Source organism: Haemaphysalis longicornis, unplaced genomic scaffold (genome assembly GCF_048455015.1).
Source record: "Haemaphysalis longicornis isolate Haplotype H1 unplaced genomic scaffold, Haemaphysalis longicornis Haplotype H1 scaffold_10, whole genome shotgun sequence".
NCBI classification, from domain to species: domain Eukaryota; kingdom Metazoa; phylum Arthropoda; class Arachnida; order Ixodida; family Ixodidae; genus Haemaphysalis; species Haemaphysalis longicornis.
This window is the reverse complement of record NW_027526204.1, coordinates 78,851,756-78,878,057: the sequence shown is the minus strand read 5'-3', so window position 1 is coordinate 78,878,057 and position 26,302 is coordinate 78,851,756. Positions and strand designations below refer to the sequence as shown.

At 47.1% G+C, this 26,302-nt stretch overlaps 1 protein-coding gene across 2 annotated transcripts; it reads left to right on the top strand.

Annotated features, from left to right (window-relative positions):
* Positions 1-1,128: 1,128 nt before the first annotated feature.
* Positions 1,129-24,943, top strand: LOC144158818 (uncharacterized). 2 transcript variants are annotated; one of them, XM_077689975.1, is made up of 4 exons: positions 1,129-1,937; positions 3,113-3,646; positions 17,662-17,768; positions 24,860-24,943. In XM_077689975.1, exons 1-4 carry the CDS (start codon positions 1,278-1,280, stop codon positions 24,909-24,911), a joined length of 1,353 nt encoding a protein of 450 aa, XP_077546101.1. In that variant the 5' UTR covers positions 1,129-1,277; the 3' UTR covers positions 24,912-24,943. The 2 variants fall into 2 exon arrangements, with proteins under 2 accessions (XP_077546101.1, XP_077546100.1); XM_077689974.1 differs by having other exon boundaries at positions 1,129-2,009.
* Positions 24,944-26,302: the final 1,359 nt, after the last annotated feature.

Here is a 26,302-nt window from a genome sequence, read left to right as displayed (position 1 = left end):
CGGTGGGACGCTTACCTGACTTCGGTATTGGCGCCACTACGGCGTGTTTCATTGAAGGGGGCAGATCACGTACCGCTAATCCAAACTGCATTGATGTCATCAAGTAGGGCTTCCTTTTGAGCTGCGGGTAGGTTACGGAGCATTGTCCATGTGACCCCGTCTTTACCTGGGGCACTTTGGATTCGCACCTGTTCTAGGGCGGTGTAAAGTTCGGCGAGAGTGAAGGGTGTTTCCAACTCATTCGTTTCATCGACTGGCTCATTCTCGTATATATCGGGTGATGGAGGTTGTACAGGCTGGGGAAAAAATATACGTTCGCTGTATGTTTTTCAAACTCCTTCTGGGAGATCCCCTGAGTGAGGAGCACTGTTTCGACGACACCTTGCGTTTTACGTTAGTCACTGAGGGCGTGAAATGTACTCCAGTGTCTGCGGAGTCCCGTATCCTTTCCGAAGGAAGCACAGTGCTCCTCCCGCTGTTGCCGAGTTAACTGTTTCGGGTGCCTCGCTTACGCACAGGATATGTGTTGTAGCAGACGACAACCCGACCTGGCAATCCGAGGTGGCGCCACGGTACGTCCTCGAGGTAGAAAACTGTGCTTTAAAAAGGCACCGTTTGGAGAAGTTACTTTAGCTGAATTGTTGACGCTTTATCAATCTGCGTTCTTATCGGCCGCAGGTGCAAAAAAAAAAAAACCATTGGAAGCCCGATTTGACCTGGTCTACGCCGTAGGAGTCGGCGTTCACACAAAAAATTCTTCGTCAGCTTCGAAAATATATTGCACTGCCGAATGAGCTCCGCCGCAACTCCTAATTCGCACGCAAAATCAGTGCATACAGCGCGCCGTTTATTGTTTTCGTGCTCGTAGGGCCACCCGATCTGCAACTTCGGATATAGAACATTTCCACTCAGGGCGGCGTCAGCCCGCAAGTGACATTCAGTTCAAGGGGAAACGTATTTTTGAACGCTTCTTCCTAACACACAATAAGGTTCATTGTTTATCAATAATAAAGTTAATTGTCAGTCTGTCTGTCTTCCTAACACCTTGCATATGCAGAGGCGTTCATGCGAGACTGCGATGAAAACGAAACTGGCTTCACAATAAATGCATGGAACTTTCCACGAAGTCATCGAACGCCAATCCGAATCCGCCAATCCGAATCCACTCATAACGACGTAGGAGCAGGAGTCAACGTTAGCGCGAAAAGTACGAAAAGTGCGGCTGTCCGAAGCAGTTGTAAATCTTCGTCAGCTTCGAAAATACATGTTTCTGCCGAATGAGCGCCGCCGGTACTCCTAATTCGCAGACAAACTCGCCGCATACTGCGCCGCCATTTGTGTTTTCGTGCCCGTGCCCGTGCGCGCAGGCGGCGATGGCGAACAACGAGCAGCGCACGTTCATCTACCTGAACTTCGACATTGACCCGTTCGCAGCAGAGCTCGTGTTTCCCCAAGGCGTTCCCAAAGGCGGCTCAGTGTGTCTCGTGTTCGGTGCCCTACGAAAGAGCGAACCCGTCAATAAGGCAACCAAGCTCACCGAAGAGTTCGCCGAGATGGTGAGCGAGAAAATCCGTGTCTCGTCGCCACTCGTCGAGGACAGCCCGCAGTGCTTCATGCGTATTTCGCTCATCAAAGACGGCGCCCAAATGCCACCAGTCCCCAGGCTCAACGAGACAGTGAGCCTTCTCAAGAAGCCACTGCCGCCGCCGCAGCAGCAAAAGCAAGTCCCCCCGCCGACCCAGTTTCCAGGGGCCGTCGACGCGACCGTGGAGGACGAAAACGGAGGACGTGACGGCGTCGTCGGGCCTTCTGGGAGGGCCGGCCGAAAGGCGCGGGCTCCTGCGCGGTCTCGGGTATTGGCCGAACCAACGGGACAGGTGCCTGCGGAAGCGAACGGTGATGCCGAAGACCGCAGTGGCAGCGAGGGAGAGGCGTCGGTGAGCTCGCGGCCGAGTTCGTCCTTCGACGACTTCGGAAATGGCGCTGGTGCGGTGTCAGACGGTGACGAGGTGGGCTCGTTTCCTTGGGCGCAGTGCCTGACTTCTTTTCACTTTTGAGTTGGAGCTGCAAAAACACCGGGCGTTCCTAAATAGGAGGGTTAAGTAAAGATTGAAATTGCGGGCGTGACGCTGGTGGGTTTTTGGCGCCCTTTGACCATGGTTACCTTGGGCCATCCAGTTATCATCTCTTTGCTGGGATAGACCTGCATTTATTGGCGCGTCGGAGTTACACACGCAAAAATATTCTTCTGAAACCCAGTATGATAAGAGGCTCATAGTAAATGTCAGTCTGGCCTTTATATTAGAAGTCCTCTTAAGTGTAACCTGTTTGCAATATGAACGTTGAACTAGAGTCAGACGCTTGTACAGCCGCCCGATTTTTCAATAATATCGCAGGAGCATCGATCAGTGGGTAGGTCAGTGCCTTATCACGGTAAAAAGCAGCGAATCGAGCGAGAATACTTTGCGTGTACAGAACTGACTTGCCAGTACAACCTTCGTCTCCTAGGCTGTTCTGGCAAGCACGACACAACCCCTTTCCGCTACTCCTCAGCCACCTTGCCGTGAACAAGGTGCACACGAAGTTGCTGTTACTGCCCAGCAATGAAGGTAGCCAGCTGATTATAAGGGAAAGGGATTGTGTCGTGCTTCAGGGAACAGCCTAGCAGACGACACTTGCTCTGGCAGGATCGCCCTGCGCATGCGAGCTGTTCGAACTACCCTCGCTCGTCTCGCCGCTGTCTACCGTGATAAGGTGTTGACCCACCCACTGGTCGAAGCTCCCGCGATATTATTAAAAAATTGGACGGCTGTACATAACATTCACTTCGTCAACTTCATAGTAACAGCGCTAACGACACTAGACAAAAAGAAGAGGGCACAAACACGGCTGTCTCGTGTCGTTAGCGCTGTTACTATGAACATGTACCAACTCACCCAGTCTTCCGTTTTAACTTCGTCAACGTTGGTTCTTAAGATAAGTGATAGTGGTTGAAATTTTATCGCTGTCCCAAGCATTGGTCACTGCAGTGGGAAACAACTTGCAAGGATGTTTTTCTGCTGAGTAGTGGTGGGCTGAAGTGGTTGGTGAGTGAGCTGCTCTTGACGTGCAGCTGCGGAAGAAGTTTGGGGCGGCCAAGAACGACCCGCCGGGCCCCAATGCGGCCACGACGGTAGTGGGCCAGGAGATCCCGCTGCAGTTTGTGAGCTCCCAGGAGGGGGAGACGAACCCCGAGGAGGACCCGCTGGCCAAGCTGCACAGCCAGACGATCAGGCCGCTCAAGTGCTGCATCTGCAAGGAGAGCCACTGGACCATCCACTGCCCCTTCAAGGATAAGGTGGCCCTGCCCGAGCAGCTCAAAGAGGAGTCCAAGCCCCTGGCCTTGGCCTCTGGCTCCTCTGCCGCACCCTCCAAGGTCAAGGGGCAGGGCAAGTCTGGCAAGTACATCCCGCCCACCATGCACGAGGGTGCCGACGAGTGCAGCGCGTCCATGAGCCAGTCGCGCACCCGCGGCGTGGCCGGCACCATCCGAGTCGCCAACCTCTCCGAGGACGTGCACCACTCCGACCTGCGGGACCTGTTCCGCCCCTTCGGCCAGTTAGCCCGCATATACCTGGTCAAGAACAAGGTCACCGGCCAGTCCAAGGTTGGTGCTGGGCACATCCGTCTTCCTCTCGACTTGAGCACGCTTGCTTGGCCACTTATTGGGTGATCAACCAAGTGATTAAAACGCCCCAATAGCGCCCCTGTGCATGGTACTTATAGACTATGAAAAAGTGTATGACTGTAGAAAAGATGTACGGGAAGGATAATCCTCCACAAGAAAAGCGACAAGTTCCTGATTAGAAAACAGGGTGATACAATGTCATCAGAATTGTTTACAGCATGTCTGGAGGAAGGGGGTATGCAGGGAGGTTGACTGGGAAAATGCAGGATTGCGTATAAACAAGGATGCTTGAAGCATTTGAGGTTTGCGGACGACATAGTCTTGTTGAGTGAGTCTGCAGAACGCCTGTAAAAAATGCTTCACGAACTGCAATCAGAAAGCCAGGGGGTGGGGCTAAAGATAAATGTGAATACAGTAGGCTCCCATTAAGATGAAATCTAAGGGACCATGAAAATTTGTTCGTATTAGAAATTCATATTAAGCGGAGGTTTTTTGCATTGTCGACGTTACAAGAGAGCAAAAGTGTTATTCGTCTTAACCATGGAGTTTGTCTTCACTGAGTCTACTGTAAATCTAAATTAAAAAAGCATGCTGGAAGCACCCGTTCAGTCTGTAAGTAACTAAACGTGAGAACAAGTAGAAATAACTACACGGGATGGGTTGTCACTGCTGATCCCAACCATGAGTAAAGAAATCCAGCGCAGAATAGGAATGGACTGGGGTGCACTCGGCAAGCACTCCCAAATAATTGAATGTAGGGCTGCGCATCCGTCACAAATGTTAACTCAATTAATTGCCAGGGTGTATTCGGTTAATTGATTAATTTATTGCATTGGTTTGTGAAAGAAAATTAAAAATCCCCTAATAATAATTTAATAAAAATATTAGTATGCTTTTAGTCTTGATCACAGATCTTCTAGGTGAAGTAGATCATCATCATGGCATTGATGTGGCCGGGACGCTAATCACCGCATTCATCATTTACACTTTTATTGAATCAAGGCTGATGCACTCGCCGTAATGCATGGGACCCCAAGGATCAGGATCAGGACCTACACCACAGTTAGTCTATGCAGCTCTAAAGCTGTGTGAGTGCCGGCACAGTTTTTTGTACCATGTATATTTGTATTAGGAATAGTCATTTTCGATGGGGTTCATGCTGGTATCAAAGAAAAAACATTCAAGGGTTTTCAAGGACTTTCAAGGCCCAGCCAGTATATATTTTCAAGGACCATGTTGAGGGCCACAAAACACAAGTTTCAATCTGTCAGATGTATTTTATTGCGCAAGAAAACATATATAAAGGGGCACTGACACAAAAATTTTGCATCTTGTTTTTTTTGTTGCGATAAGTTGCGATTAACCTTCTTATAACCTGTAGAAACCTCATTTGCTTCAGCGTGCGACGGTTGTTTAATTACAGGCATTTTTCGGTTTCAGCGAGTGCCGCGAAACGATGGATTTTGTGTGAACAAAGCTGACCACGTGACCGTTGGAGGGATATCACAGAGCAGAGCCGCCGTAGCACTGTCGAATCCGCATTGACGGCAGTTTCTGTGAATGCCCCCACGTACTGATCTCGTGAGGCGCTTAATTAAAAAGCGACCGTGGATGTGACGCCGGCACTGCGAGTGCAAATGCTACCGCGGATAAAGAACGATGCGCGATGCTCGAGACGGTGGGTGGCAAGACGCACGCTGGGAGCAGCCGGCCGGTCTGCCTACACATTTGCCTACAGATGTGTTCGGCTTAGCACTGCGGCGGATATTCCATTGCCGCTCTCGTAAGCGGTGCAGATGACAATTTTTAATGCAACCCGCCATCGCATCATTAACTCCTTTCTCATGTAAGCCACCATGGTCGGGACTTGGGGACAATTTCGTGCAGTGGTAACAAGCTATCACTCGAGCTACCTGCGCCGGCCTGGGCCACTTCGCGGCCGTGGCCGCCGTCTGCACAGCGACCGTGCGGCTAGCTCAGTGGCCTTTTCGTGCCTCCGGCGCGTTTTCGCATCCAATGGTAATAAACAGTAATAGAAACAGAGTGCCTGGAATCGCTGTAGAACTTTGGTCTCAGCCAGCTGCCCGGTGAGCTGACGAAATCGCGGCGCCTCCGCCGCCAACGATCGGGTCGTTCGTTCTCGAGAGCAGAAGCTCCGCCCTCCGGCCCTCCGATTGGAGCGGCGAGCCGGGCGAGCCGGCGAAAAACGCCGGCAGTGCGGAAGCGGCAAACACAAACTCGTGACGTGTTGGTTGTTGTTTATTTACACAATATCCTCGGGATGTCGATTGCACGTGGTCCTCTGCTGGCTGCTCGGTTGCGTTTCGCACACTTTAAAATTGATTTTAAATATGTTCTAGGCTGTATTCGCCGCTGATATTTTGCAGATGATGTATATGTGTTCCCACCAATCTATCTCAGAAGTTATCTCGCCTTCAAAATTTTGTGTCAGTGCCCCTTTAAAGGTTTCTGACTTTACACAGTAAAAGTGCATTAGCATCACCTTTTCAGTGTCTTACATTTTGAACAATACAAATATGCAGCAAACAAGCACTCGGTAAATGTTCACGGTTGCTCATGTTGCTTTTTCTGGACTTCGAGGTCGATGTTCAGGATTTCCTGTGCCTCACTTTTGGCAGACTTCCTTAGGCTGTTGGATTTGATAATCCAGGTGAGGTCACTCATAGTCTCTGCGTTTTCTGCATAACTGTCTGCTGAAGCTGTTAATTCAGCAACAGTTACCTCCAGTTTCTTTTAGTTCTTTTTCAAGCATTCAACCTCCTCATCAATGCAGTGCCTCCTCACTTGCATCAAATCTACAAATACTGCTTTTTCTTGGCTTCCAAAAAAGCTCGGTAGTGCTGCCGGGCAGAAGTGACAGATGCCCTGAGTTCCTTTGTGATTTGTACATTAAGAATGCAGCCTGCTTAGTTTACAGCATCACATATAATTCGTTGTGAGATGTAGGAAAGTTCTTTCATGTTTTCCACAGCTACCTGCCGTTTGACACTGAACCCTCTCTCTACATTTGCTTTTCCATGATTCAGGACAAGCAGAAGCTCAACAACTTTCCAGAGGTCACTGTATGACGAACTGATCTTCAGGAGGTCATTGAAAACTTGTCTAGTTCGAAGTCCTTTCAAACTGTTGCAAGTCGTGCCTTCGTTATTGCAGGAGCTCGGCATATTGTGCGAGTGCAGTGTCTCTCTGATGATCACTGATCATTTTTTCCGCAGCAACCAAGTTCAAAACTTTCTTGAAGCCTTCCAGACACTCATCTGGCTTTGAACACATTTGTCTGGGTCCAGTGAACCAAGGCCTCTTACTAGCGGAAGTCGTAGTGGGCTCTTCTCAAGAATCTTCTTCATTGCAGCGACAAGGAACTGCTTACACTGCATTCTAAATGTAAATGCATATTTAGCACTTTGAAGCTTTTCAGAATCTGTTCAGCTGCATGGCCAACGTCCACTTTTTCAAGGGGGATGTGGTTGTTTGGGTCGTCTATATCAATCGTCAGTGTGCCGGTGACACCTTTCTACGAGCACAGAACTGAGCACTTAACGAATCTTGTCACCAGCTTTCTCACTGCACCTTCAAGGTCTTTTGACAGAAAGAATACCAGCGGCTTGTAGGTCTGGTACTCCACAAGAAAAGGCTGAAGCATCACGGCAACCCCAAGAGTTGCCATGATGCCATGATAAGTTGAGTTTTGCCAGCACTAACGAATCAGCACAAAAGTCAGACAAACATTGAAAGGATGTAGACTTTGGAAGATTCACTTCTTTCTGCGGATTCTAGTTATTTCCTTAAACCAAGCCGAAGAAGCAAGCGTGTTCAAAAACTGGGATATTCTCGACCCACTGATGCGCAACAAACGTGTGTGGGAAGTGTCTGCCCAGTAACGGTTGTAAAATCCTCCCTTCGAGCTGGGGCATCATGGAACAATGTGCTTAGACTTGAGAGCAGAAAATCCAGTCCCCGATTGCTAGCGACACCTGCTTTGTACGCATAGTGAACAGTGTGAAGGCCACAACTGCCCTGATCTAAGCATCGAACTTGATAATTCTGCTGCAGGTGTTCTCGTAGAAGCCTGAAAGCCTTCAAATTCACATTCGGTTCATCCATCGACAACTGAACGATCTCTAGTGGAAGAGGCTCCAAGGCACTCAGAAGCTTCTGTTCAATGTCTTCTGCCTTTGAATGGCCCATGAACACGGACATGAAGTACCGTGTGGCAACCTTATGTGATGCATCCCAGTACCTTATGTGAATATCCATCTATTTCTGTTGCAAGAAGTCATTCAGCGACTCGTCGAAGAGGACAACGTAGTAATTGCGCAAATCTATTTCTCGTTGGAGGGAAGGTCTGAGGCCATGGCACACAACATAACCTTCTGCTCTCTGCAGGAGAAGGCTCGAGCAACTTCCCTATTAGGAAATATTCTTCTGAATAAGTCACTTGTCTGCGAGAACTGTAGGAATAGTGTGATGCAGTTGCCTTTAGTGCCCACAAAATCTCCGCATCATTCACTAGCTCATGCTTCTTGCACACACTGTCCAAGTCCATCGAGTGTGATGGTGTTGGGTCCATGGACTGCTAGCTTTGCGAGGGCGCCAAAAAGTTTTTCATGGTGCTACTCACTGCTGCCTTCACGTTACCCGTTGTGTTTGGAGCTTTTCGCATGACTTTTCTGTGCTGACTCCCCCATAGCAGCGACACGGCCGCTTGATGGGAACTAGGTCTGGCCTGCCGAATGCGCCTCTCCGCCGGTGACGGCGCTAGTTTCCCTTTCCGCCGCAGCATCAGTCGTGGCGCTAATCGTCGCTGAAAGAAGAGCGGCAGCTGCCGGCCACGGTCGTGGTTTCAATGCGGTGTGATTTGTTCATGAGTGCACGAGCGGCCGGAGTCAGCATCTTCATAATTTTGCGGTGATACGTGAGACGGAAACTCACAATATAGCCATCACAGACTAACTAGTATTTCCGAAGCAGGCATAGCGCTGCATTTGTTGTCCTTTTATATCACGCCGCATGCGACGTTAGCATGTGGCGCATTGCTAACGTCGAGCGCAATAGGCGAATTTCTTTCTAAAGACTTTCCCAATGCTTTCAGCAATAATATTTGGTGTGGCAAGCTAGTCTGAGCAACCGGATTTCTGTTTATTACGTACCAGCTTATAACTTGCACGCGTGTAAAAATCGCATAAATGTGTCATGCTGTGTCGTACACGCCCATTTCTCAATGCGTGTTTGACAAATGTGACTGGATATTTTCACACCATGTTTTAACTGTGTTTTCATAAAACTGGAATAATTTTAATACGTTTTAGGGTCCATTGGTTCATTTGCTTTGGGAATATTGTTCTACTGCGCTTTAGGCTACGGGTGCACAATATTATGGAGGACACACGAATGAAGTGGACAGAGCGAACGCAACTATGAACTCATTTATTGCTATGTTGGTCTGGCTTCGTCGAAACTCTCCACTTGTTCTACTAGAAACCTAGAGGTTTTGTCACCCTCTTCTGTGGCGTCACGAATCTTTACAACTGCTACATACAGCGCGATCCTCCTCGAACTTTTTCACTTGTTCGCGGAATTCGTCCCAGCGTTCTTGCAGCTTTTGTAGTTCTTTGTTTAGTCTGTTAGCTTGCATTTGAAGGCGGCGGGCATTTCTCATGGTATCCTCAAGAAAGCCTGTCAGATCCAACGAAGTCTGGCATTCTCGAGTCTCAAAATTACGTTGTCTGCATGATTGCATGTTTGTGAGAGCATACAGGTTTGGTTCTGCATCAGTCGGTGAGTGCGGTAGCATCGGTTGATCTCTTTCTTCATTCCCAGTTAGGCCCAGAATTAAACGTTCAGTCGTTTCATTTTCTGCAACCATCAGTGTGCTCACTTACCCTTGAGATGCCGACGCATACGCCTCGAGCAGTGGCCGAACAAGTGCCCTCCTTCTTTTCGGGCTTCCCGGCTGCATGCACGTGTGGTACGACAGAAATCTTGTCGGCACAGCTGTTGGTCACAAGAACTTGCATTTCAATCCCACCTTGTAGTTATCCTCTCTGCAGTGCGGTGAACAAATGACCGATCTGGAGCTTGGTTTCCATTGGCTGCCGTTGTCGATCCATTGACGGGAGGTGTGCAGACAGGTGACTCAGAGTTGCTCTTTGGCTGGGAACTCGTGGTAACAGACGTCCGGGGTTTTCAAGGAATTCGACTTGCAGCGCGGCACACAGCAGATCTTGGGCATTTCATAGCCAGAAGCGCGCTAGTACGCTATATTACACGCGCAGTGCGCGGAATTCTGTGAAACTAAAAGCTCAAAGTACTCACGCGAGCTTCAACACTCCCACCGCTGCTGCTTTTCGCGCCCAAACCAGAGTCTGCGCCGATAGGTGGCGCCCCATCGCAAGTACCAGCGGCAACCATAAACTTCGTTTCCATGCCTTCGTCGTCTACAGTGGCTGCAGCCCGTCGCCGACACGCGATGCAGCAAGTCGCATTAATCCTTCCAACATGTTGCTTGTCTGCGTCCGGTTACACCCTCCTGAAATTAAAGGAGCCATGAAGAGAAAACAAAAGTTTGTTTTATTCGAATGATTAGGTGTTTCATAGTACCCCAAGCGCTTTCCCGAAAGCAAATGATGCTTTATTCACTGAGAAATAAGGCAATTTAAGCCAAAAATTTTAAATCTCCCGCTAAATTACGTACATCCCCACAATGTACGTCCCCGGGGAACGTATCCCGCTGAACTGCAGGTATTATGATATTTTTCGCTCTTGAAAACTTCTGAACTGTAGCGATCGGCAGCTGTGAGGGGCAGTGCTTGTGAAGCACAACCTGAATTAGAGACACCACACCGCAGAGAAGTGATTTCCAAGTTGAAAATCAACTGAAGTGATCACATCCAAGCCGCATTCTGTCAACTCTGGTAGCAAGTGTGCTCACTTCAGGGCGAACCACCTTTTTGTGTCCCTCCGGACTCAGTAGAGCAGACGATCCTTCTGACGGTGGAGCCTCGTTGTTGCTCCACCACAATAAGTCAATCAGGACCTGTCAACCAGATTGTATGGGCCAACCGTGTCGCAGACACCATTCTTGTGGTGTGATCAGCTGGGTTCGGGTCCGTGGGAATGTAGTTCCAGTGCTTTCGACCCATGGCTTGCCTTATGCGCTGAACTCTGTTTGCAATATAGACACAGAACCTTCGGGTCTTGTTATCAAAGTATCCCAAGACCACCTTGCTATCTGTGTAGAACCTAGCGCTGTCGGGCTTGAAGTCTATGTCACCTTGGATTAGACCAATTCTTCAGCAAGCACAGCTTCACAAAGCTCGAGTCTGGGGATGGTGTTTTCTGGCTGCAGTGTTAAAGGACCCCTGCAACGCTTTTGTTTGAGGTACTTTTCAGGCTTTATGTCTGTTCTTCATGTCATGCAGAGATATACAGGAAAAGATTGATCTAGATCCGTTCAGAAATAAAAGAATTATTCCATTTTTAAATTTACAAATACAAGCAAATCAAAGGTTGCTCTCTTTCTCGAAAACCGGGCGGCTGCTGCTCGCTTCCCACTTTCCCCGATGACGATGCATCGCGGGACCATTGAGGGCGGCGAAAAACGCCACGAGCCGGAAGTTTTAATGCTATGGTTGTCTGACTTGGGAAGCTCCTTTCTGCGCTTCTTGACGTCGTCATTCAGCAGCACTGGCACAACTGCGCTGATACCGCGCCAACAAGTAGAAAGTGGGCACCGCCAAAGTCACCTGCCCATTGCAGTGTTGATGTGTTGCTAATTTTGGTTAAGAGGGAGGCTGTTCATAACAAGACTAATCTCGAAAAATGCCACGAGCGATTCAAAGTGTGAAGTGTGTGCACTGCCTTGCTACTGAGGCTTGGTGTGAACTCCACTGGTGGATTCATAAAAAGGTGAGAAACAGTCGTATATACTGGTTTAAAAACGAAGCTTGTGAGATGCTCCTACCAAAGAAAAAAGCTGCCTGTGCGGTGTTGAACTACCAACCTTCGAAAGCAAAGACTAGTGCGTTAACCACTGAACCATTTCAGTAGCGCGGTTAGGTTGAACTTTGCATATAATTTCTGGATGTCAATGAGTATCAATTGTGTGTGTGTGTATTTTTGTCATTTTTCAGAAATTCTGGTGCTTATAACGTCTTTTCGTTGCCGACCGATCTTGCAGATGAGCCTCGCCGTGCTAATAGGTACTACAAGAAATTAAGCCATAGCACCTTTGTTATTCTACCCCTCTCACACGGACATTTTCGATCCAGATTGAAGAGAAGCACGATTGACTTCTGCAGCGCACTCGACGCACCGCCGCTGCTACAGGGCACGTTTCAATCCTGCTTGAGAAGTTGCACCGGTTGCACACATGTACGCCAGACGGTTCCAAAAACGTGCTTCGCGGCTGGCATCTAGTAACTTGCGCGGTCCTAGGTATACTACGTAACTATATAAATGTTGCTACATGCTTATTTGGGTCAAGTTATTTTATACAATTTCTGGCGTTCATTGAAGTTGTCAACTTCTGTGCCATTAGTCAGCGGAGATGAGAGTATCGTTGCTTTCATCCAATTGCGCTTGGAAACCTCAATCACGCTTGAGAAACCACGATTGAGTTCGAGCAGGATTGGATTCGATTGCAATTGAAACTGCCGCATAGCAGCACCTGATCCGGATTGAGCTCGATCCGGATCAACTCGATCGTGATTGAAAGTGCCCGTGTGACAGGGGTATGACTCATAAAAAGCTATTGCACAGTCGTGACCTCACCGACGCATGCCAAGGAATGGTACCAGCTTTCCTGCAAAAATAGCTTGGTTGAATTTCTCTCATAGCAGCCCATTGCTGCTAAAGAAAAGAATGTGTGATTGTTTTTCGATGAACGAAACAGCGCTTCCCAGTGCAAAAGCACATCCCCAAACGTCGACACGCTCTAAATGAACTGAAAACGCCAATCCACCGTCCACGTTGCAATGCTGGCTGACTATGCCACTTCTGGCATCAACGCTGATATCCGCCAAGCATAAGCATCGTGGTATAGAATGCAGACGGACAATTTGGCATTCATTTAAGCGAAGCACGCAAAGGCCGAACGTCGGGCGTTGCTGAGGGCATAGAAAGTGGCTCATCGTAACACGGCTTGAAAACAGCACTCAAAGCTGCAGAAGTTTCTGCTTTTGTTCTTATCTGGGGTTAAGTTTTATACTTTCTTGAAGAAAAAAATGTGACCTAAACTTATATTAGGTGCGTTTGGCCGAACAATGACATATAGCACAAAAATTGCAAGCTCAGCCAATCACAGGGCACTTGGGTCCCCGCGTTTCGCCGTCATATGCTGAGGCTTCGGGTGTGACATAGGCATTGCTGCATTTTCTTGTATTTGCAATGTAAATATTGGAATAATTTTCTTGTTTCCGCACCGATCCGGATCATTCTTTTTGCATCTGTATGTGAACAACACGAAGAATCAATATAGTGCCAGAAAAGTACCTGTAAAAAGTGTAAAGTGTTGCAGTGGTCCTTTAACTGTCCCGTAATGAATCCAACGTAATGATTTCCATGCTTGTTGGTGACCAAGTAGGCCACGGCTGCCACAATTTTGGTGGACACGTCTGTGAAGATGTGGAGCTGTTTACTGTGGGTTTCATGCAGCCAGGCTAATGTGTAGGGTCGCCGAACTCGAAGGTCCTCTAAAGCTCGAAGAGAATTGTTCCATTCTTCCCATTCTTGCTGCCTGCTGGGAGTGAGGGGTGTGTCCCATTCAGGCCCATCTGATTTACTTCACGCACGAGAAGCTTTGCCTGTGCGATAACCAGAGCCAGAAAACTGAGTCTATCGTAGACTTCACGGTCGACAGAACTTCTCATCGGGTGCATGGTCTGTCTTCAAGGGTAGCGCGAAAGATGAATGTGTCTTCACGTACACCCCACAAAAGCCTGAGGCTGCACTGCGTAGGCACTGTTTCAGATTCAAAATTGATATTCTTCAGCTCCGTCGCATGGTCCTATGGAAGAAATGCCTTGAGATCACCTTCTCTGTTTGAATTTACTTTCTGTTGTACCATGTGAAATGCCAGCATCTGTTGTGATTTCCTTAGCAAGCAGATTGCATCTTCGTCTGTAAGAAGAGACTTCAGCCCGTCATCTACGTAAAAGTAATTTCAAACTTCCCTGCTGTCTCGCTGAACTCCTGCAGGCCCTCATGAGCTGTCCTTCACAACCCTTAGGTGGCAACAGCAGGTGAGGGGCTGTTGCCTGTTGCCGAATACATGCATCCTCATGCAACACTCCACAATCTTGCTTGTGGTGTTGTTGTCTTTGAACCGCAAGCATCTCAGCTAGTTACAATTCTCCTTGTGATCCATGAGACTAGAACATCTGTTGTATGTCCACTGTCACTGCCACCGGTTACTTCCAAAAGGAGATAAAAATGCCAACAAGGCTATTCATTAGGTTTGGGCTGGTCAGCAGCACGTGCAAGGATACGCCTACATGCTGCGTGCAGCAGTCGAATACATTCATTATCTTGTCTGGTTTCTCTGGGTGGTAAATGCTGAAGATTGGTAAGCACCAGCATTCTTCGCCCTGGTGAAGTGGACAATCCTTTCATGAAGTTCACGAATTGCTCCTTCGTCTCAGGATCTCTCTTCAAGGTGTGGCATAACGACAAAAGGCAAGGCAGAACTTGCTGCTTGTTTGGAAGGCAACACCTTGGTGTACGAAAGGGAAGAGGAGCAACCCAACCACCTGACTTGTTAAGTGTAAATTCTCTGTCCATGATTTCGAGGAACTGCCTGTCTTCTATGGAGATACTAGGTTGATCATTGTCTTCAGTTGTCCGGAAAAGCGTGCGAGCTAGGCTGTCTTTAAAGTGCATTTTCAGTGCTGTCTTGAGTGGAACAGTAAAATGCCTCTCACAGGGCTCAAATAGAGATGGGAGTACATTTTCTAAGACACGGATCCTGAGAACACTGACAGCACTCATCTTCCGCAAGAGTCTGATGCAAGCACTTCCCATGATCACCCAACCAAGGTCGAGCTTCTGAGCATAACGAGCATTGTGCGGCCCATCCCGCATCTGACATACCCTGTGAACTCTTACGATGTCCCAGCCAAGGAAAAGCAATATTTTTGCCTCGGGGTCAATGGGCGGAATGCAGTCAGCAATGGGTTTTAGGTCAGCATAGCTTTGGGCAGCATCAAGGGTTGGGATTTTACCTCTGCTGTCCAGAATTTTACTGATTCAAGCAAAAGAGGGAGCGAAGTCATCACTTCATCTTTGATTCCCTTCACTGTGAAGCCATGGGCTGCTCTTCCAGCCACCTCAGCACTGCCAGTGCAGGTGCGGATCATGTAATTTGTGGGCATTTCCTTAACTTCAAAGAAATCCAGAAGCTCTGATCTGGCCAGTGATCAGTTGTTTTGATCACCCAGTATTGTGTAGGTCTTCAACACCTTGTGTGGTTGAGAGTCATGCCTCACTTCAACAAGGCATATTTTGGCACAAGTCTTTCGTCGTTCTCATTGTTTACTTGAGTGCATGTGGAGCAGACTTGTTTCAGGGAGGTCTGGGAGTTTCCGTCTTGAAGCTGCATCTGAAAATTGGCTTGTCAGTGGATGAAACAGTGTAGCATGCTCACCAGCTCCACAGAGAAGGCACTTCACAACTGTGTGGCACTGCTTCACTGAGTGGCCTGTCGACTTACAAAAACAAAGACAGGTTCCTCGTCTGAGGAAATCTGCTCACGCAGCGAAGCTTTTCATGCGGAAAGTGCAGCACCTCACGAGGGGGTGTCTCCTATGCAGGGACACCACACGTTCAGATCATGTTCATCATGCAGCTATGTAAGGATGCCCAGTTTTTGTTGGTCCGTTGAGGAAGCCTAATCGTCTGTCTTCTGGGTATAGATGGAAGGTGCTCCTTGAGACGGCTTGGAGCCTTGCTTCACTCTTTGGGGGCTGAATGCAGCAGGTGCGTCATTGCAGTTGTGCATGAAACTAGGGTCGTTTTTCATGCTAGCCCCGTCCATGATAAAGCTCGCGAAGAAAGAAAAGGGCGCAAATGTGACGTTGTTTATGTTGTATTTGAACACGGGCATCCACTTTTCTAGAAGCCCAGGCAGCAGCCTTGAGGTGATTGAGCTTATTCCACGGACAGAATTAAGGTATTTGAGTCCCACATGATATGGATCTGCTCTTTGCCACTTCAAGCTCATGGCGCAATTATGAGAGTTCTTGGAGCTTTACGTTGTCTCGCTAAGAAAGCTTTGGGAACTCCTCCAGCACCCTCAGCAACGAGTCTTCAACAACCTCAGGGCGCCCGTAGTTGTTGTCCAGGCACTTCCAAACAACATTCAAGTCGTTGTGAAGTTGTCAACGTGCACTGATCTAAGCCTTTTGGCTTGTGCTGTTGAGTCCTGACCCAGCCACTTGATCAGGAGGTCTAGTCTTTCTTGAGGAGGTAGACCGTGGTCCCGGATCACCCCTTTCAGTGACATATATATTTCCAGGCCTGATAGCTGTCAAGTCTGTCGTCAAATCTGGTGAAGCCAGTAGAAACCAGATACCTGCGGCATAGACACCTCATGGCGCCAGCCAACTTAACACCAGCGTTGGGTAGGACTGGTGTTGGTGGCAGTGGCCGCTGATTGGCCTGCGAAGCCGACAAGCACTGGGGATCTGATTGGCTGCCACTATGCCGACTGTCGCCAGGTACATACACATGGGGCAGGTAGGACATTCATGGCGTGCAGACTTGCTTGTTCTGCGACGTAGCCCTCCATGCGCTGCACAACGCCTAGTGTAGGGAGTGAGCGGGAACACTCCCCACCATTGTGCGCCTCCACTGCCTTCAAAAACACTGCCTGTGCCTCAGCATCCACAGCTTTCTTCTCGTGCTGAAGGATTTCGAGCTAAGCATCAAGCTTTGCCCTCGAGTTTCATGGCTGCCTCCTTTGACCGGAAGAGGCTTTTGCTAGGGTGGCCTGTGCCTGTGTGCGTGTCTGCGCAGCAACCGTGCTGATTGTAGAAGAGATCGTTCGCCATGATGCTGAAGAAGTAATCGAGCAAGCAGATGACACCAGGGACATTGTCTCCTCTTTTCGGCCATACTGCCTCTCACCGTCGTGTTTATCATCGCTCTCGCGTAGCTGTTCTCTTATGGTGACAGCTCGGTCTGTGTCGATGGCCCTGTGAAGCTCCAGTTCACTAAGGCTTTCAGAAGTGCCAGTCTTGGTGGTGTTCGTTTTTTCAGATTGTGTGGTGAGCTTGTCTGGATCCATTAAAGCTTGCTGCCTCTTTCGCAGAGTCCGCTCCAATCAATGAAAACGTTTCTGGCGTAGGATATGATGCTGAGTTGTAGGTATCGAGATAGACCCGCTTTGCCGTTCCCGTTATTTGGTGGTCGCTCAACACCTGGCTGCCCTTGCAGGGTGTGCTTGTCATGGGCGAGCAGTGAATGGACGGCTTCCCGTGAAGATGTAATCCTTTGCGTTGGCGGACGACGATTGTGGCCAAAACGGTAGACTTCATTTTTTTACTTCTCTGGCCTCGCGGTCCAATTCGACGGAGTCAATGCGTCTGCTATCCATAAAGGTAACGGGTAAATACTGCAAGGCTTAAAAGGCAAACTTAAATTAAGTAGACATGAAATATACAGCACAAGATTACAAGTCTTGGTGTGTCTGCTCCCTGCATGCGTGGCTCGACTCTGCGTAACGTCACTCAGCACCTTGCCCAGGCTGCAGGGCAGCAGGGAAAATGAGATGAATTCCTTTACCAGTTGTTCCTGGCTCGGAGAGGTAGGAAGAACCGCACACTTAGAAGCACAAGTACAAATGCAAAACACGGTTGTTCTCCCTCTGGGGGACACTGGCTGGCTGGGAGTTCAGTTTATGGCGTCGCTGCACCTCGGTGAATGCGTGCAGAACACCGGGTAATTGAATGCTGGCGTGTTGCTTTCCTCCCTTGCAGGGACTTGCGTTTATCACCTTCAGGCACCGGGAAGATGCTGCACGGGCCATCGCCAATGTCAATGGCTTCGACTACAACAGCCGCATTCTCTCTGTGCAATGGGCCAAGTAAGTGCACTTTTGCTAAGCTCCCCTTGTAGATGGCTTGTAAACTAAACCAATTCCCTGCAAAATACATACCTTACACAACGCAAGCTGCAGGGAACAGAGAGCACGTGCTCTCCGAAAACAACTCCCTGCTCGATCCGACTTGGTCTATGTGGATGCTGTAGAATACACCGCGCTGCATTCACCATTGCAATTAATAATGATCCTGATAATTTTCCTTTCGACTCCCTAACCTCAAGTACTTCCCATCCCCGCCACGGTGAAAGAGGCGGAATAGCTTTAGCCCTCTCCTGAAGGCCAACCCTCTCAATAATAATTTGCAATTCCAAAGCAGCCATTCGAAGTTTTGCCAACGGCCATGTTTCGCCACAGGCATCCAAAATTCGCCAGCGCCACCCACCCAACTCCCTGCTAGAAATTGTCTGAACTCCAGCGCACGCGTAATGAGGCTGCCCACAATACGGCTCGAGGGCTCACAATCAGAGCCGCTTTTCTGATGGAGGTAGTAGTAGTAGTAGTAAGTGGTTCGGTTTGAAAAGGAAAAGAAATGGACTGGGGATAATTTTGAGCCCATCTGGGGGCTCACCGGCATACAACCCATTCCGGGGGGTAGGGAATGTAGAAGGGGGTGAATAGGATAGGGTAGATAAAAAGTAGATAGGTAAAGAGAGAAAAGAGCGAAAAGCAAAATGCCCGTGTGTACGAGATTTCGGTGTACGTTAAAGATCCCCAGGTGGTCAAAATTAATCCGGAGTCCTCCACTACGGCGCGCCTCATCACCTGCTGTGGCGTCGGCACGTTAAACCCTGCAATCAATCAATCAGAAAGTGGGTAAAAGGTACGGTTCGGAAAGGGTTCAGTTTTGTTGCTGGATTAAGCGAGCCATGTTGTGCAGGGTTCGCACAGGTCCTTGAAAACCCTTGAATTTAGGAGTGTCAATTTCAAGGCCTGGAAAGTCGTGGAATTTTTAAATGGTCCTTGAATACCCTTGATTTTTCCGGAGAGAATCAATGGCCCTGCCTTTTCACAAGAATTTAAAGTGTTTGTCATGGATTTTAGGTGTTAACAAATGTAAAGAAACATTGTAACAATCAAGTTTCAGTGTATTGCGTGAAATTACAAGTTTGGTGGAGTTTCATTATTACAAGGCAACATTGGGAGCAGGCACTTGTCAATCCAATCCATATCATGATACAGTCCAGTGAAAGCCAGCTTCTGTTCTCTATCTTGCATCTTCCATCTAGTCTGTGCCTCATACGCTCCATCTACGTTTCCTTGTACGTGCAAATGGTGGACGTGCACATAGTTCATACTGCCTTGAAGCAACACTTGTTCCAGCTGATGCTCTTGCTGACAAAACAGGAGATGCAGGCAACATGAACTAAGTTTTGAAATCAAACGGCCTCAGAAAAACACAAAGAAAAAAGAAAAACCTGTAAACCAGCCATGAAATAAAAAAAATAAAGCTGGGGGAGCATTAACGAACCCGTTAGCACCTATCTAAATGTGCACTAATCTGCTTAGGTATTGTGCAATAAAAAGTTTTGCATTGTGTTGGAAAGGTTATAAATAATCTCAGATAAAACATTAGATGGGAACCTTGAAATTGTGTTTTCTGGTCCTTGAAAGTCCTTGAAAACTCTTGAATTTTTGCTTTTGAAGCCTGTACGAACCCTGGTTCTGTCAACATGACATTGTGCTTCTCCATCCTTTTGGGAAGAGCGGGCCAGTTGTGAGAAGGCTTGAATCTGTTCATGCCACAAATGATAGAATTGTTGCACTCTGCTGGTATACATGTGTGGACAGTGAATGCTGCATTTATGCAGAAATAATTCACGTGTTAAGAGCTGGCACTCTAGGCAGGCTATTATCGTAATTGGAAGGAGCAGTAGCATATTACCTTGCTTGTGTAGTGGGCTAATTTTAATTTTACCTTGTCGCTTGCAATTCTCATGCTTTTTCATCAGATATCAATACTGCTAGCTCTTCTAGGTCACCTTAGTGAGTTGTTCTGCTCAGCATTTAAAATGGGGCTTTATGCTTAAGCACAAGATTAAACGCGATACATTTCAATATACATATTGATACATTTTAGACTCCCTTTCGTACAAAAGTAAATGTATCAAAAGTAAGTGCAGGCAGCGGCTTGTAAAAGTGCTTGCTCTGATTTGCTGATGTGCTCAACTTCGCTTGCGTTTTAAGTTTTCTAGGCTTCTAAAGTACTTCAAATGTTTGCTGATGCATACAGGAAGGAAAGATTTTAAGGCAATTGGCCTCCCATAACACTTGTGTCAACATCAGTGTAAATGTGCCGACCTTCTCAAAGCTAATGCTTAAAAGCTCGTGTTTTGACCTGTGAATCTAGTGGAGGATTTGACTTTTAAAGCGATGCTTTTGTGTCCTCATGGATGCCGTTGTACGCCAATACGCCCTGTAGGAAAACCAACTTTCTCCGACGATGATGGTGGATGATCGTGGGTGAGGTGAAAGAAAAAATGCTTCCTGTGGCCGGAATCGAACGTCGGTTCTTTGCGTTATGAAGCCGGTGTCTATCCGATTGCTCTATTTTGACATAGTCAAAGCGAAGGCCAAGTAACAGGCAACGATTCGCGCCATACACCCCTAACCCAAACGTTGGGCCTACGCAATGCACACTTGAGAGTTGCTGTGGGTATTCTAGAAAAGTGCATACCTCCAGAGTAGCACATACTCATAGTGTGGGATTGGCCAACCAAAGAATCCATCACGAGAAAGCTTTGCGTTCAACCAGCGTCATCGGTAGATGGAGGAGTGTATGATTTTTTATTACGCTCGAGTTTGTTATTTATTGGGCCACACACATTAGGGCTTGGCGATGTGCTTGGCATTTTATCCTGTGGGCTATTTTTGAGCTGTATACAAGGCCCACCATCCTATATGTTGTACTGTAAAATGTCAGAAATCGATTGGGCTAGTACCTAGACATTTTCTGTGCTAAGTTTATTTGGCACTCATCTCTTACCTGCTCAATTTTGGATTACTTAAAGGGGGTATTGAAGACACAATAAGACCTTGCTTAGTTTGAAAGAGGTAGCCTTTGGTAACTGAGTCAGCTCCATTTCAGCCACGAAAGATTTTTTTGTTTGTTTGAAAAAAGGCAAGAAGTATTGAGAAACTTTCAAATTTCAAGCTACATAATACAAGCAGGAGTGTTGTATTATGGCCCAGCGAAAAAAACATAGTTATCGGAGTGTTAACTGCACGTCAGCATTAGAGTAATATCATCAAGCGGAACTGGGGGCCCACCACAACCGCACAGTCTTGTTTCCTCGCTTTAGTCGACAGCCACCAGTCGCATGATCAGGATTACCGTATTTATTCGAATCTAGGCCGATAGTTTTTTTGAAATACTGATATATCAAACTCCAGGGTCGGCTTAGATTCGAGGATTTTGAAATACGCGCCAATTTCCAAGTAAAGTGGCGCGCAGCTAGCGCCACCCAGAAAAGAAAGTATTGTAGCCATTACTAGACGAGCCAGTAGCCACTTAAGGGCCATAGGCCGCCATTTTGAATTTTGCGGACCCTGTTCTGTAGGACAGTGGCCTGCGTGCGGTGTGGCGTCTGGTTTTGATAGCGCAAAAAGAAGCGGTGCCATTATAGTGCCGCTTTTAAAAGAAAAGTTGTTTTAGCTGCGGAGTTGTCCTCGAACGTTCAAGCCGGGCGGGACTTCGGCGTGGATGAAAAAAATGTCCGTCGTTGGAGGACGCAACGGGAGAGGATTTTGCGTCCTCCAACGATCGCCCAGAAGTTGCCCGGTGATTTTGAAGAGAAACTGATTGAGTTCCAGCACCGCATCTTCATGTTCAATAAACGTGTTTTCTTTTTGTGAACGCTGACCCTGCCTTTTTGTTCGGCCTACATTCGAGGTAAGTTTTTTTTTTTTTTTTTCGCTCCTTCGGACTTTCGGGGGTCGGCTTAGAATCGGGGCCGGCCTAGATTCGAATAAATACGGTATGCGACATCATGAAGACCTCACCAGAAAGCGGCTGGGGAGTCGCCACTGCTTCAACTGTTTTCCTTAATATCGAGATTATTTGTTTGAGGTTTGCGTTAAAATTGGTATCATTGTTATGGGACAAAGCCATCTCTTTAATGAACTGAAGTTGTATTTTGTTTTCATGGTCCTTCCAAAATTAGCTTGATTGACTTATTGTATGCGATAGCTGTATGTAGGTCCAGAAGGTCCAAACGTTCTTGAATCCAATGGTGTGCTTGTGTGCAGGATTTAGTTGAACTCTGGAAAAGAAGAAAAAGAAAAAAATGGGCCATGTATCTGCTCCTTTCGTTGCAAATGTCGACGAAAGACGATAGTCCTTCATCGACATTTGCCAAGTAAATGCCTCCCTTCGCTTTCCCACTCACCTCTCATGTTGTTCCTCTTCCTTCGCGCTCCTCCCAAATTAACACGCTAGAGGTTTGCTCAAGTCAATTTAAATTTACCACACTCCACTGGTCCAAGTTGGGTGCCTCAATGCCAGCGCTGCCGTACGGCGGAGAAGCGCGTAAATTGAGGCACCCTACTTCAACGTTTATAGAACCACATTGCCCTTCTCCACGTGCGTTCCAAGCGGCACATGGAACCTATGTAGTGGAACCTTTTGTAACTGTTGCCATTTGATTTCTTAAAATGATGCCAGAAGCTGTTGTGGTGCGGCAAAAGCAGGTGATGGAGTGCATTTTTTTTATGCAGTGGATGTAGACTGCTATCACAAAAATCGAGCATCCGTAAATTTTTTTATAAAGGAACTTTGCAAATACCTCTTATGTATTGACTTTGTGCCTCATATTTGCGTAATGTATTGTTCTTGTTCAAAAATGTTGACGAGTATGAACGTTGCCACCAGACTCAGAAGTTTAGATTTGGCTGTGGGTACATAAACACCGGACTTAGAAGTTTACACGTGGCTGTGGGTATATAAACCCTCTTCCTCGTCGTCGTGAAGTCAAGCGCTGTTTAGGATGGATGGATACCAACTAGCCCAGCTGTTGATTTTGTTGTGTAGCTTGTTTCACTTTGACCAGCTGGCTAAATCGAGTCGCAGACAGACAGACCAAAATGTCTGCGTTTAAGTAGCCCAAGAAAGACTGCCGTCTTTAAAAGTGAATTCAAGAGAAGGAACGTCAGGATCTCATATATTGGTTAGCAGGGGAAAGCGGTGAAAAGCATTCTTTGAGGCAAACAAAGTGAGGAGTCCTGCTTGTAAAACAAGGCACATCGTAGAGAAAGATTGGCTGTGGTGTATTTGCAATGTGATTTTGGTCCGTGTTAATGAAAACTGGTCTGGTCTGCATTCCACACAAAACATGGCCACAACATCATTGACAGCATTCAGGGTTGTGCACAAGTTAACGGTGGTGGTGGCTGTGAAATTTTTTATTCACGTGAAAGCTTACTGAAAGTTCGTTTTTGTAATAAAACACGGTGGTGAAGAGGTGGCACACAACACCTATCAGTGTGCCCTATACAGTAAAACCTCATTACAAGAGACACTGTTACAAGAGACACTTGGTTATAAGAGACATTTGAATGAAAGCAGTTTGGTTGGTTTTCCTATGTTCGCCATGTTAGCAACATTGCATAGAAGATACCTTGGTTACAAGAGATGCGTTTTTTGGTTCCCTTGAGTGTCTCTTGTAACGAGGTTTTACTGTATTCCATCTCCAGGCAGTCTCAGGACTGAAACTGATTTACAGTAGCCGAGCGATTTTTGGGGAACAAAAAGGAGTGTGAAAAAAAGAGCAGTCCAAAAAATCCGTGAGTCATTACTCCTATGGGACAACTGGCGGTTGCTTGGGAAAGTCTGAAATATCCAGCAAATCCGAATTTTCGGAGTCTGAAAAAATGGTCGGCTGCTGTGTTCGAGAAGTTTGGGTGAAATAAAAAAAAAGACATCCGCACTTGATACATCCCATGTCCAGTCTGCCTTGAGATCATCCTCCCGACGCCTGCTGTAATGTTGTTACTGTGGGGTGTATAGCTTATTGAGAGCACAGGAGCACTGTGCCACCAGGAAATGTTTCCTCTGAGCCACTGACGACCGCCGTTCCATTGCTGTGATTTGTGGCGGACGGTTTCTTCGTCTTTGCACAGTCACGCTGACTTGTAGCGAGCCTTCGCATTAGCTTTAGGGTATTTCAGCGGCTGCAAAATCGCACCAAGGGCAGCCAAAGCATTAGTAAAAGTGTTCGGTTAAATGAAGAAAATGAAATAATGCTTATTCGGTATTTGAGTGTGGTCCAGTATGTTTTTTTATTCTTCCAGTATTTAGAAAGCAGTCTGGGGAAAAAGGCACTCACATTGGTAATATATCTTTTGACTGGGTGGATAGAGGGTGACCTACCAAGCGAATACGTTATATTGAACAGATGCGGTGACACACATTCGCTTATCCTATTGTTACTGCACATACTTATCAACCATGCCAAATAAAGTTGTTTGTGGTGCATTATTCCTGAAGTATACACTCTGAATAAGAAATTATTCTTTGCTGTTGCGCTTTTTTCTGCTAGGTAAATTGCACGATGTTTCCTCGCTTTAACAGCTAGCACCCATCTCTGAAGCTATCATTGCTAGGGAAAATATGGCAGGGAGGGTAGGTCAATCTACCAGAGGTGCATTCCTTATCATTAGAATTCCTTCCGCCTAGTAAAGGGCCTTTATTCAAGATGAGATAAGCATAGCTTTGTGTGAGGTATGTAAACGTATAGGGTACATCATAGGGCTCACAGTTAGGGCTCAGACAGGTGGTGCCCAGTGCTACTTTGTGGTTGCCTTTAGGTCAGGTATTAGTAACGTTTCAGTGAGTGGACTTTGTTCGCATGCACCATAAATAAGAAGGCAGTAAGGCTACTTCCTTTGGTGCCCCCAACGTGTGGGAAGCTTAGTATGGGGCTTCGATTATAAAATGCTGCATTGGACTTATCCACGGTACAATCCGGTATTCATTTTCCCAAGAGTATTTCTGTGGCAAGAGACCACCCACTCACTGATTGGTGTTGCTGTCTCGCAGTGTGGGTACTCTTCATGACCGAAGTAATTTTTCTTTCCAGGTCATCTGGTGCCGGGCGAGTGCACCAGGAGCTGGATGGGGCTTCACATTAAGATTTATGAATAAAAGGTTGAATGAAGGCGTGGTTGGTGGTTTTCATAATTTTTTGACCTCCTCTGCAGGCTTTATTTATTTATTTATTTATCTATTTATTTCAATAGCTTCAATGCATTATGTTCATTCCGAATTGCCCAGCGATGCAATAACTGTCTTGGCAATGGCAAGGTTCTTTAATGTGAAAAAAAAGGGTGCAACCAAATTGTATTACAACTTCGGAATATCGTCGACAGTAATGAAAATGAACAAATCGGAATGCATCCATGGATAGCTTATTTTGCTGCAGCCTAACAACGTTGATGGTATACCTATTGCAAAAGGTTCGTCAAAGTTCTGCGCTATTGTTAAAAGCTGCATACCTGGGCTTTTTTGTCATAGCTCTCTTTGCTGGCTATAAGAAACCAGACAACCTGCGTGACTATATAGCTGACTTTATGCTTAAAAGGAGCACTTTGAGAGCTGAAGGTGTCAGAGTAAAAAAAGTGCGCTGTTCGAGTACATGCGTTTATGACTTGACTACACGGACCTTTTTGAGATGCATTCAGCAGCATGGCGCGTTCTTCAGTTGTGAGAGATGCACCCCAGGAGGGTGGTAAACAGCAGCCGGTAAAGAGTCAAATTCACTTTCTCTGCTGGCAATGGTTTTCAAGATACCATCAAAATGGGACAGCCACGAAGTTAACGATGAGCGCCAATCCCAAGCCCTTAAAAATTGGTAAGTAAATATTGCTCAGTTCCGTAAAGGACTAGCTGGTTTAGCGAATTAAAATGAAAAAGCAAATTAAATCAAAAATGCACACCACAACCGGACCTGGAATGACCAGGGCTGGTTCTACTTTCACCAAACCAGATAAAGATCCGAAGAGGGGATGGGGGGGATAGCAGGTGTGGGAGGTACGTGGTCACGCTAGCGATTGCCCTCCTTATAAAGAGAGTCATTCTGCCCCAAAGAGGTCGCTCTGGATACAGAATTTTCTTTTTGAGCTACTGCGCATCCTTGATCAGAAGTTTGGAACCAACACGTTTCTTGGGATCATATCGATCATGCACAGCCGTCGTTTGCCAAAATAAAACCGACGTGATTCAAGTAAAAAGGCTATTTCTGGTAGTGTCTATCGGTGGTGTGGTTTCGAACAGCTTGAACGAAAGGATTTTACTTCTGGGGTTCCAGGCACACTTTCCAACTTTTTAAAAAGCCTGTAAATGCTTTGTTAGGCAGCAGTGATGAATAACATGGCACATATCATACGACGAGGTAACAGTGAGAAGCACAAAAAAAAATCGCGGTCAAGTGAATGCCAACTTAGTGGCTGCAGTGATGTGCATGGAAGCTTCTTACACTTTTGCATAAAAAAGAATGCCCTCCTCCTTTTTTTTTCGCCTGGCC

Coding starts and splice junctions, on each gene's coding strand:
- LOC144158818 (XM_077689974.1), top strand. CDS start 1,278: ATGAGCGCCGCCGGTACTCCTAATTCGCAGACAAACTCGCCGCATACT. Junction 3,647..17,661: donor AGGTCACCGGCCAGTCCAAG/GTTGGTGCTGGG, acceptor CCTCCCTTGCAG/GGACTTGCGTTTATCACCTT. Junction 17,769..24,859: donor CTCTCTGTGCAATGGGCCAA/GTAAGTGCACTT, acceptor TTTTCTTTCCAG/GTCATCTGGTGCCGGGCGAG.